At 30.0% G+C, this 12,847-nt stretch overlaps 2 protein-coding genes across 2 annotated transcripts; one reads left to right on the forward strand and one right to left on the reverse strand.

The window, feature by feature from the left end:
• Positions 1-6,192: 6,192 nt before the first annotated feature.
• Positions 6,193-10,427, forward strand: LOC126679219 (putative glucuronosyltransferase PGSIP8). The gene is made up of 5 exons (XM_050374202.2): positions 6,193-6,716; positions 8,680-8,938; positions 9,038-9,239; positions 9,345-9,492; positions 9,584-10,427. Exons 1-5 carry the CDS (start codon positions 6,400-6,402, stop codon positions 10,122-10,124), a joined length of 1,467 nt encoding a protein of 488 aa, XP_050230159.1. The 5' UTR covers positions 6,193-6,399; the 3' UTR covers positions 10,125-10,427.
• Positions 10,428-11,241: 814 nt separating this feature from the next.
• LOC126679560 (uncharacterized) lies at positions 11,242-12,711 on the reverse strand. Its single transcript, XM_056105539.1, has 5 exons — positions 12,656-12,711; positions 12,073-12,550; positions 11,767-12,001; positions 11,590-11,693; positions 11,242-11,487 (listed from the first exon to the last, which is right to left on the reverse strand). Exons 1-5 carry the CDS (start codon positions 12,709-12,711, stop codon positions 11,242-11,244), a joined length of 1,119 nt encoding a protein of 372 aa, XP_055961514.1.
• Between the last annotated feature and the right edge of the window lie 136 nt (positions 12,712-12,847).

A 12,847-nucleotide genomic window follows, 5' to 3' on the forward strand; every position in this document is an offset into this window, starting at 1 on the left:
TATTTTGGACAACCATACCCCTAACGTCTCATTTATGCGTCAAAATTGAGGGCCTGATTGTTAACATTTTAAGACGTTAGGGGCATATTTGAACCTTTTCAGACGTTAAGGGCTTAATTGATCCTGCAGTTTAACCTTAAGGGCATAAATAACCCTTTTCTCCTGATATCAATTTTTCTCTCATGAATCATTTTGGTATTTCATTTTCTATTTTTATTTTTGATATCATGTTTTTTTATTCATTTGAAGCGACAATGTCTTATAAAATTTAGGTCGATTGCTTTTGATATGACAATCAAAATAAGAATATTATGTGTATATTCATTCAATTAAATTGTCACACTGGATTTATAAATCAAAAATTTAATATCAAATTAATATATAAAATTCATAAAAAAAATTCATATATAAGAAAATTGTTCATACCAAATAAGTATGTATATAAGGATTAGAGTTGTACCATTCAGAATTATGCAGACCTGAAATACAATTGAGGTTGATGTATATATGTAGAATATTTTTATTTCGTTTGCCATATCATAAATAATTGATTTAAATTTTATAAAATATTTTTACTTGATATAAATAAAAGTACAAATTAAAATAAAGTACGTTTGATTACTGAAAAATATTTACTTTTTTGATCTTTTTTGTTTATGATTTAAACTTTTCAATTTTAGGTTATTTTTACTTTTTTGTTTCAACTACACTCATTTATTTAAAATGGAGTGAGAAAAGGTTCAAATACACTCTTTATATTTGTTTTATATTTGGAATTTTCAAAGGCTAAAAATCAAATTGGAACTATATAAAGGATGTATTTAAATATTTTTCATTGTAATTTGAACGAATTGCGATTTGAGAAATATATTCAAATTGACAATTTTAAAAATTTAAACCATCAATTTTTTTTGATAATTGAAAAAGAGAAAACGCTTGTTGAAGAAATAGAACCCACGATCTATAGGAATTTTATTGAAGGTGTAACTTTTTTTTTTGATAATTAAGCCAATAAAGTATCAAATAAACAGGGTATCAACAAGCGGATATAAAGCTGACAATAATTTAAAGAGCTTATAAGTAAATTAATTATAAGCTATGGCATCATCCTTTTCAGTTTAAAAATAAGAGTTGGCATTTGGTGGATGGATATTATATAAAACCTAATAACGTATGGATGAAAGTGAAGTAAGAGAAGCCAATATATGTGTTCTGTAAAGCCATTTGTTGCCATTGTATAGCCTGCCTTATCTTCCTTCATTCTTAATAGTAATTCTTATTTTAAACAAACAATATTCTTTTAAAAATAGTTATTATACATTTCCTCTTTTTTTTCATAATAAAAATTTATATTACATTTATTTTATTTAAGTTATAAATATATGTTTCTAGATATAGCTTTACATTTTTATGTTACGAATAAATAATATTCATTTTACTATATAAATCCTATTGGATAAAGTTATATTATAAATAATAATTAAATTTATGAGACATCTTCAACTCTATTCAATTGAAATAAATTATATGGAGGAATTATATTGTTACACTTTCAGAAGATAAATAACTATTGCAAGCAACCAAAATTGCTATATACAAGATTTCTGATGTAATTTACCAAAAATATCTCATCCAAAATAAATTAAGAATTATTATCTAATTTTAACAGTAAAGTTATCTAATTAACTAAGGCCTCGCTTGGTTGGGCGTAAATAGATTAGAAAAATTGTACTTTCCAAAAAGTGGCAAATTTATTTGCTTGGTTTAATTTATACACTTTACGATAATTTTTTAGGTAGACTCAGTCCACCACGTCATCCATAAACTAAACCTATCATATTATAACATGCCATTAAAATAATGTCCCTATCGTAATATTATTATTTAAAAGTGTAAAATAATAATAAACAAAATTATGATAGTACCACTATTTTAATGACATGTCATAATATGATAGGTAAGTCCGATGTTTGACTTTTCTTTGATTAGGGGAGTAACTTTCCTAACAAAATTTCAAGAAAATAGAACTTCTCCAGCAATTTTGTTGGATTTTTCTAATTTAATCTTAATTCTTTTTTGTTTTTCTCCTAAAATTCATATAAAATATTTTTATTTACTTCAAAAAATATACCTATATCATGTAAAATTAAACTGAAAACATAATTTTTAAATTTTAATATTTAAAACTCTCTCTAAAATAGTACTTAAATTATGAAATAAGAGTTAATAAGCAAAAATTAAATAATTTAGTGTTCGATTTAAAAAAAGATACATATTTATTTAACAATATAAAAATAATCAAAGGACATTTGTGTCTTTTAATTAAAAACATAGTATATTATATTAAAATCTATTCCATACTTTCCGAAAAATAAAAATCTAAACAAGTACTAACATTTATCAAATTTTTTGAGAAGTCAACATCCCATAAACTATACTTTCTAGAAAGTCAACTTTTCGGAAATTGCTATAAAACGAATCAATCGAGTTTAACAATAATAATATCAAAGCACGATCCAAGATGCTATGCAAAGAGCAACTTAATGATACATAAAGTTAATATTTTATCCTGAATGGAAAAGAGATCAATTTAATTTAGGGTACAATTGAAAGTCAAAAGTAAAATTTGGATAAAGTTGACGGTTTTAAAAGATTAGGATATAATTGAAAGCAAATATAGTTGGTATATTTTTAAGACATTCTACCTAAAATAGAATATGCAAATAGTTTATTTAAATTAAAAACACATTAAAAATAAAACAAAAATATAATAAATAATTTTAAAAAGTGAAAGGTCACTCAGGTTTTTAGTTATGATTTTATTTATTTCTAACTAATTTTCAAAGCGTCTTTTGAGTCATTTGTTCGAATTATGATATTGTTGGGTTATGTTGAATGAGTTGAATTTGTTAGGTTTTCAAAGATATTACAATTATTATCTAGATGTATTATTCCTGATGTATATTGTTATTGTCTCAAAAATAGGTTTAGAGAAGTGTTTACCTTTTGAAGCAAAAAGGACCAAAATGGAAGAGAAACATTCACTTTTAGATATTTTTCTACTATAATACTGAAGAAAATGGGTTTTGCTATTCGCCGCCCCTTTTTACTTAGCACCGCACAGGCGAAAGACATTTCTGCCCCTCTAGCAAAATTTCAAAAAAAAATTCTCTCAACTCATTCGAACACAATCGAACAACTATGTAAAAAGTCGAGTAAAATGACGGATAACAAGTATAATTCGTCGGAAAACGAATATCGACGTTCGGAAATAAGTTTTTCCGGCTTTTCCAAAGTAAAAAATAGTTTTTTTAAATTTTTATTTAAATTTTTTGAAGGGGGACGATTGCGTTTCACGTCCTCTCCAGAGGAGGGGACGCCGGAGTTCGGCGTCCTCTCCGGAGGAGAGGACGTGAAAACCAACGTCCCCTCTAGAGGAGGGGACGCCAAATTTTCGGCGTCCCCTCTTCTAGAGCGGACGTTCGGCGTCCTCTCTAGAAGAGGGGACGCCGAAAACCAATGTCCCCTCTAGAGGAGGGGACGCCAATTTTCGGCGTCCCCTCCTCTAGAGGGGACGCCGAACGCCGGCGTCCACTCTTCTGGAGAGGACGCCGGCGTCCCCCTTTTCCGGCCGCAACCGAAACGTCGCGGCCGGAAATTAATTTTTTTTTTAAAAAAAAAAACGTTAAAATGATTTTTTTTTTATAATTACAGTGATTTTTTTATTGCATATTATTACGACTTTGTATTACATATTATTACGATTTGTTAAACGTAAGTATTTATGTTTTGCAGGTTCATTTAAAAGATTATGACGATTTTCATCTCGTTCGGAATCCGACATTTTCGTAAAATATGAATTTGAATAGAGTTCAATGAGTTGAGAGGATTTATGTTTTTTGTTTATGAGTTGGTTTTCTATTCAAAAAGTGAAAAGGGCAAAAATGTAATGTGGCTGTGCGGTGCTAAGTAAAAAGGGGCGGTGTTTAGCAATCCAGAAGAAAATTGTAGACTTCTCCGCCACTTAATTAGTAAAGAATATGAAGTTGGACTACTGCTTGGTGGAATTGATTAAAGCACAACCAATAATTTTTTTTCAAAATATGAATTGGTTTGATTAACATGTAAACAAGGCGATTTTAATTTCTTCAACCAATTGTGAAAATGGGGCCTTTGTATTTTGTTTAACAAAGAAAAAATGTCTGAAAATCGTAAAGAACAAATTCTATAGATAAAAATGATATAGTTTTTCAGAGTAATTAATAGAATGGCCAAACAATTGAGATTGGGTAAGGATCATCTGCAATTCAAGAATGTCGCTCTTTAAGGTGTGTATTCAATCTCTTTGTTTAGAATAGTTAAATACCTTAATTACTGTTTCAATTTGTCTTTTTAAGAAAAATTTCATCCCCAATTGGGTGTTTATTACCCCTTTATGGGTGTTTATATTACATATGACGAGCTTTTTTTATCACGTTTACTTATGCAAGAGGGGCTTCTCAAATAGCCCATCTAGCTCACATCCTTCCTAGACTACCTCACTAGACTCCGCTACTGTCAGGTAACATCGAATTAATTTTATTATTGATCTTAATTAAATAATCAGGTATTCTATTATGGCGATTGTTGCTCTGGATGATCTCGAGATTTCAATTTTTGCTTTCCTATAAAATCAAGGTAATATTTATAGCACATTAGCCGCTATGAACTGTAAGTAATTTTTTCATTTTTTATTATTTTATGTTTATTATTCATTACTGCTACCGTTCGTTTAACAAATTATCCACATATTGGTATTTAATTTGTTAAATGAATGTGTAATTGGATGGCTCAAATAGTAGCCGCGAAGTCCACTTTTAGCTCTTTAATTTCAAGAGGGTTTCATCATCTTCATGAGATGGCCTTTCTTATTATATATTTATATATTATTATTTTTGGCAAAAAAAAAAATTAGTAAAGAATATCATATATTCACTTCATTCTATTTTATTTGTAATTTTTTTTATTTTTTATACATATTAAATATTATAAATATATTAAATCCCTCATTTTTATCTTAAAAATATATTAAAACATCAATTATTTTATGTATTAATCTATATATTATATTCATTAACATTAAAAGTAAAAAGTAAAAGGAAAATATAAATAGCATAAAAATGATATTTGTTTAAATATAAAAATAATAAAAATGACAAATAAAATGGAACTGAAAAAGTAGTATTTTTAACCTCATTTTATTTGTCTTTTTCCTGTTATATTTATTTATTTAAACAATGAAAAAAATCACATGTTAAAATTAAGGCTTATTTGCGTAAAAAATCACAAACTTTAGCGTGTTTTACAAATTTAACATAAACTTTCAATTTTGGCAAATTAATACACAAACTTTTGATTTTTGGCAATTTTAGCACCGATCAATTTTTCGTGAAAAAAATGCTGATGTGTACCTCAGAATAACCACTATTTCGGCGTCCACATCAGCATTTTTCTCTATTTTTTTGAAGGAAAACTGATCGGTGCTAAAATTGCAAAAAATCAAAAGTTTATGATTTAATTTGCCAAAATTAAAAGTTTATGTTTAATTTGCAAAACACGCTAAAGTTTATGATTTTTTACGCCATTAAACCTAAAATTAATTTTAAGTTTGAGCAATTAAAAAATTATGGTTTTTAGTATAATTTTACCAGAAATTTTGATTTTAAATGCCTCTTATTTTCATGTCATATAAGGTAACAATTTTCCCTTTTTGCTAGAATAATACCACTCACACCGTCTCAAAAGAGTTCTACACCTTGAATTTTTCTTTCTTCTACAACTCTTATTCACTTCTAAAAAGTGACAATTTTAAAATTTAATTTTCCTATTCTACTCCTATTTAAATTCCACTAATAAAATAAATTGAAATTGCATCCTACATTAAATAAAGAAAAAAATTACTACTTAGATAATTTTTTCAACTTTTTTAAAAGTTTTAAAAACTTTTAGTACCAAAAGGAGTACTACTCGTCAATCTCCAGATTCCGACAACCCTTTCTCCTAAACCAACGGCTGAGATGTTTATGTCGTTAAACTCCTAATTTTTACCGAAAATCAAGATAATACCAGATTAAAAGTTAAAACAAATAAAAATAAAATAAACAAATTGTCAATTCCTACAGGCTAATTAAAAATAAACAAATAAACCAGCCTCAAATATCAGTTGAACTGGTTTCTTCTCTCCTTCCTTTTCCTCTCTAAAATCACATATAAATACACACCCCTTCACATTTCCATTTTTATTCTCAAATATCTATTACATTACCATAAAAACCAAACCATTTTTCTTCTTCATTTTGTAACCATTTTTTTAAAGTTGCATAAAATCAAGAACCATTTTCTTCTTCATTTTAAACATAAATGGCTTCCAGCGAGCGAAAGATCAGCAGTTTATTATTAAAAATGTTGTTATTATTGCTGTTTATTTTGTTCGTCGATGAAACGACGGCGTATCGAGAGATTCAGCAGCAGCAAGAACATAAACAGCTACAGCAGAATGATTACTGGCCGCGGCATAGGAACGCATACGCTACGATGATGTACATGGGAACACCGAGAGACTATGAGTTCTACGTAGCGACACGTGTCCTGATCAGATCGCTTGCGAAGTTAAATGTGGATGCTGATCTAGTTGTCATTGCTTCCAACGATGTTCCTCTTCATTGGGTTCTTGCTCTGTAAGTCGAGAAATTTCGCTTTTTTCGCCCTTTTCTTTATTTTCTTTTTGTTTTTTCCCCTAAATTTAATCTTATTGCTAATTTGAGCCGTGGACCCAGCGTGAAATAGTTAATTATCTTAACTGTTATTTTTATATTTGTAGATACTGCTAAAACAATTACTATTTTAATAAATAAATAAAAATGACTCAGGAAGGCAACAAATAAATAACAATGTTTATATTAACAGGCACTATTTTAAATTGTTTCAAATTTGAAAAAATAATAGAATATGAAAATGTCTTAATACAGCTGTGTGTAATGCGCGGCTTTAATGGGGACTAGGGTAAGGTAATCTGCAGAGGATTCAAATATAACTTTACACAAATAAAATTAAAATAATGGACCGTCCAATAATTCTTGTCCGTTGCAATACCGTCCTTTTATTTATTGGCCAAATGCTTATCTTCATGTTCTTGATTAGTGCATCTTGGGATTTTTTTAACTAATTAATTATTTTGCTTACTTTATGGTCAAATACCTTTTATTATGCCATTTTGTATTTTTGCACAATTAGTCGGTCATAATTTATAAGTTAAATCATTACAATAATACCAATAATCTGTTGATTGAAAGAAGTAAACTGTATACTAAAGTAATATACAAACTTATAATACAATCTTTTTATAATTTGTTATGTACATTATGTTTTTCTTTTCTTGTGTTACGTTATGGTCATTAAAAGGTATGTTAATAAGTTTCAAAAAAAAGGCATGTTAATAAGAGAAGACTTGAATTAGAAAAATTTAGTGAGAAAATTATTTAGTATGGTTAGAAGTGGGTGTTTTAATTTGGAAGTTTTGTTTAGATGAATCTTACCATATAATTCAGGATAAAGACTACATGCATTGGCGATTGAGTTAATTTTTTAATTAAAATTAATTATTTTGTATTAATTAGAGATTTTTTTAATTCAAATTCATTATGTGTCCCATTATACATAAAAAGTTAGTAATTCTATATGGAGTTTCCCTTTATTTGTTAGAAAATTTAGGACAATTTGCTTAATTTGTGTTTGTGGTTTCTCTTTGCTTTTTAATGCATTGTATATTCCACAAGATGAGGCCAAAGTGGAATGCTTATTTGGAACCCAACTTCTTATTGAGTTCAAAGACATATTCCATTTCTATGAGTGGTGTTTTATGCCATCTTATCATGGTGTATAGTTTCTAAATTAAAAGAAGAAGTTTATGTCCATTTAAACCACTAGAAAATTGGAAAGAATGCAAATTTACTTCTTTTTTTTCCTTTGTATATTCTTACACTAATTCAACAATATCTTACTAACCAAGTAAATTTCATTTTGAAAAAAACAAAAATAATTAAATTTAGTAGGGTCAATTTCAAAGAAAAAGATGAAATTCTCATCTTTTCTCTTTTCCTGTTATCTTGATGCCATGAGTAGCAAGATGGGATGTCTTTTAGGAATTCTTCATACACAATTTATCAACAAAACTAGTAAACCAAAGCTGAAAAATTTATTGACCAAGACAAAAGAAAAGGCAGATTTTTAGTAGCTACACCTACCAAACCCACTAGTCTCAACGTGTAAGGTTGATTTTTCAGCATCCGCAAATTGTTAGATATAAGAAGATATTTACGGTGATTAATCATTAATTATTGAATATAAGAATTGTGGATATTGACTCTTAATTTCTTAAAAGAATATAGTCCACCATTATTTTAAAAATTACATAGCAGAGAGCATCTTCAGTATTCTATCTTATTTTCAGTAAGTGTCAGTATCTATTCCATGTGCTGACTTTAGAGTAGCTATTTATTATCATGATAAGCCAAAGTAATGTTTTTGACTACCCTGGAATTTTCTTAATAGTTATATTCAATTTTTTGAATAATAAAAGAACAGAACAATTAATTAAAGCTCTTATCCTTTAACTGATAAGTTATGCTTTTGTGATTCTAGTGAGCAAGAAGATGGGGCAAGAGTTGTGAGAGTGGAGAATTTGAATAATCCATACAAGGACCAACCCCATTTTGACAGAAGATTTAAGTTGACATTGAACAAACTCTATGCATGGAGCCTTGTTGACTATGACAGAGTGGTCATGCTCGATGCTGATAACCTTTTCCTCCGAAAAGCTGACGAGTTATTCCAATGTGGACAATTCTGTGCAGTGTTCATCAATCCCTGCATATTCCATACTGGCCTCTTTGTGTTACAGGTAAATTTCAGTCTCTTTGATAACATTTGCAAACAAGAAGCTTAATTGCATTCATATTGGGATTGTTCTGAGATTGGAGAATATTGTTTTTTGTTGCAGCCATCAAACGTCGTGTTCAAAGACATGGTTCATCAAATAGAAATTGGAAAAGACAACCCCGATGGTGCAGACCAGGGTTTTATTGGCGGATACTATCCGGACCTGCTAGACAAGCCGATGTTCCATCCTCCAACTAACGGCACCAGCCTTGAAGGCTCTTACAGACTTCCTTTAGGCTATCAAATGGATGCCTCTTATTATTGTAAGTAAATAAAAGAAAGTTTCATCAATCTTTTATATACTTCAAGTTGCTTGTTTATTCTATTTCTTAGTTATATGTGTTTATTCCGATTTTGCTTTGATACAGATCTCAGACTTCGGTGGAACGTACCCTGTGGGCCTAATAGTGTGATAACTTTCCCTGGTGCTCCATGGTTGAAACCATGGTACTGGTGGTCATGGCCAGTTCTGCCACTAGGCTTTCAATGGCATGAACAACGTCTGAACAATCTTGGGTAACGGAAAGCTCTCTTTAATTCGATACATGGTCGATAGTTAATAATTTCCCGTTGAAGCATTGCTAACATAATTAGACTTTTTCTGCAGATATGCTGCGGAGATGCCTATGGTATTTATTCAGTCGATAATTTACATAGGAATTATTGCAGTGACACGACTAGCTCGACCAAATATGTCTAAGCTTTGCTACCGACGAACAGACAAGAATCTGTCTTTAATACAAGCCGGACTCAAATTGATAGCGATATGGTCAATCCTTGCAGCATATACGCTTCCCTTCTTTATCATCCCTTGTACAGTACATCCATTAGCGGGTTGGGGACTCTACTTGCTAGGTTCTTTCGCGCTTTGCTCGATAGCAGTTAATGCATTTATGCTGCCAATGCTACACGTCTTGACACCGTGGTTAGGGATATTTGGGGTACTTTTGGTCATGGCGTGCCCTTGGTATCCAGATGGAGTTGTAAGAGCTTTAGCTGTTTTCGGATACGCCTTCTGTTGTGCACCTTTCGCATGGGTGTCAATAACTAAGGTTATGACATGCCTTCAAGTATCGCTTGAACGGGAAGCTTTTATTCCGAGATTGGGTGAATCTTCGCCGCCATCTGGATTCAATAAGCTGTATTAGTGAAGACATAATTAACTTAAGAAAGCAATTGATTGCATGACCTGAGAGGATCTTCTCGATGATCCTTTTTTTGTAACATTTAAGGGAAAATGGAGGGTCCAGATTCTGTCCTCCATAGAAGAATGCCTGATATTACCGGGCATGTAATTGTTTCATTTGAATTCTTTGCAGAGTCAAGGGGTACGTGATTGCCTTGTCTCTTGCCTTTTTGATTACTTCAGTTACTTATGTTACTAAATGATCCTTTGTACAAAAATTACATACTGTAAGAAAGACATTAATTGATCTTTAATTTTTCCTTCATATGATTTTATATTTGAAAGATCTACAATTTATGGTTTTACGTGCAAAAATTTAAGATATGTTATTTTACAAATTGATGCGGGCGAATGTTTAAAGATAGAAGTGCTATTTCAGTCTAAAAGCTTATATTGCAGAATCAAGATGCCAAAAGCTATAGCTGCCTCTGTCACGACGATACAATTGATGCCATCCAGCCCCCGAGCGTCACGGTTTGATCGTAGTTTGGACTCTGCCACAGACTCACAGTACAATGACATCACTTACATGACCCAATAAAATTAAAAAAATATTAACAACTTTTGAAATTAAAAAACTTTTTTAAGTGTGAGATTGAATAATTAGAAATTCTGGACTCATATGATTAAACTTATAAAATGTTAATTTATTCGATTTTAAGGATTGAAATTTGACCTAATTGAATGACATTTCTCTTGACCTTTACTTCCCCATAAAAGCATTAGTATTTTTTTTCAAACACCAATTATAGCTAAGGTGGTGTTTGATAAAACTGAAAATTAAGTGCTAAAAATAAAGTACTGAATTTTAAGTGCTGAATATAATAATTGCTGAATTTTTTAAGTGCTGAATCAAATAAGTCCGTTTGATAATCATAATTAATAAAAAGTATGAAATTGCTAAATTTACCAATTTAACCTTTGAATATCAATTATTTATAATTTAAACTACAAATTTATTAAATTATTTTAACTTGTGAAAAATATAAATAAATAATACATGAATAACAATAATGTAGTCTTTAATTAAACATTAAAAATATTAATACAATACAAAATATTGTTATTATAACGAATATCTAAACTCTTCTATTCATCAGCTCATTTCCAATTTGATCTCTTAAATTCGTCATAAACATTTGATCTGCTTGTCTTTGTGTGCCTTCTTGCACAAAGTTTCTATGAGGTTGTTGAAAGATCACCTCGGCTCTGTCAAATTGCTCAAAAAAGTCATCCATAACTTTCATCCTGCGAAGATAGTTATGCACAGCAACACAAGCAATAACAATGTTTCTTTGCACATTAAATGGATACGGTGGCATTATCTTCAAAATAGGAAATCTTGCTTTTAAAACTCCAAAAGATCGCTCAATGACATTTCTTAATTTAGCATGAGCATGATTAAACTTTTATTCTCTTGTTCTTGCACGACGATCATTTCGAAAATCCGATAACCAATATCGCGTGTTGCGATGAGGAGCCATAAATCCTCTAGTATTTGGATATGCAGCATCACATAAATAATATTTATCTAAAAAAATAAATTATTAATAAACATCATATAAAAATGCTTAAATATTAATTATATAACTTTGAAAGCTTACCAGGGGGAGGAAAAGGAAAATTATTATTTGGATCTCGCATAGTTTCAGTTAATACCCGTGAGTCATGTGCTACTCCTTCCCATCCAGCCCAAACAAATGTAAAAATCATATCAAAATCACATATAGCAAGCACATTTTGATAGCAATCTCCTCTTCCTCTACCTCGATATGGTGTTTGTTGGGCAGGTGGTATAGAAGCGCGGATAAGAGTTCCATCAAGTGCACCAACAGCACCCTTTAAAAAAATACTTAACTTTATCAATATGTAAAATAATTGAAAATCTTATTTATTTTATTTTATTTTACCTTGAATATTTTTCGAAGTCGTTGATGATACGTGACTTGATCCAAGTCTGGATTAAAAGTAGTAGGTACCACCATTTCTCTTGCGAACTTCAGCATTGCCCTTAAAACCTCGTGAAAATAAAAATGTACAGTTTGAGTTGAATGGTTGAATCTTCGTTTCATGGCACGATTTCGATGATTTTGACTGAGAGTAAACAAAAGTATTCCCATTTTTTCCTCTACTGAAATATAGCGACTGTCTTGCAACCATCCTTTAGCTTTAAAATTATCACATAATGCCAAAAACGCTTCTTTTTTCATCCTTAACATTTCTAGAGAATGAGCGGAATTTCCATCCAATATTTCTTGTATATATTCACTTCCGCTAAGAGACGAGTTTGTATCTGGCCTTCTTCCAATACGACGTCTTGTAAACTTTTTATATATAAGAAGTATTGCAAGCAGTTTTAAACTTTTTCTTTGTTTGTCGGTTAACATGCTGCCATATAGTGTAAAACATAAAATAAAGTAAACATTAATAATAAAAAATATAGACATAATGTATTCGTGTTTTACATAATGTCATTTTATCCATATAAATGACTAAACTACAATAAAATGGTAAAAGAAGTAGACACCATTTAATCCAGTAATCCCCATCTATGCCTTCTAGATACATACGATTAGATTCTATAATTACATTTGTGAATTTAATAGACAGGGAGATAAAATACACCATCATATCCTAACAATTTATATTTTTGTACCTTGGCAGTTCATATTTTTTTTCTTTTCT

This window comes from Mercurialis annua, linkage group LG4, assembly GCF_937616625.2.
Source record: "Mercurialis annua linkage group LG4, ddMerAnnu1.2, whole genome shotgun sequence".
NCBI classification, from domain to species: domain Eukaryota; kingdom Viridiplantae; phylum Streptophyta; class Magnoliopsida; order Malpighiales; family Euphorbiaceae; genus Mercurialis; species Mercurialis annua.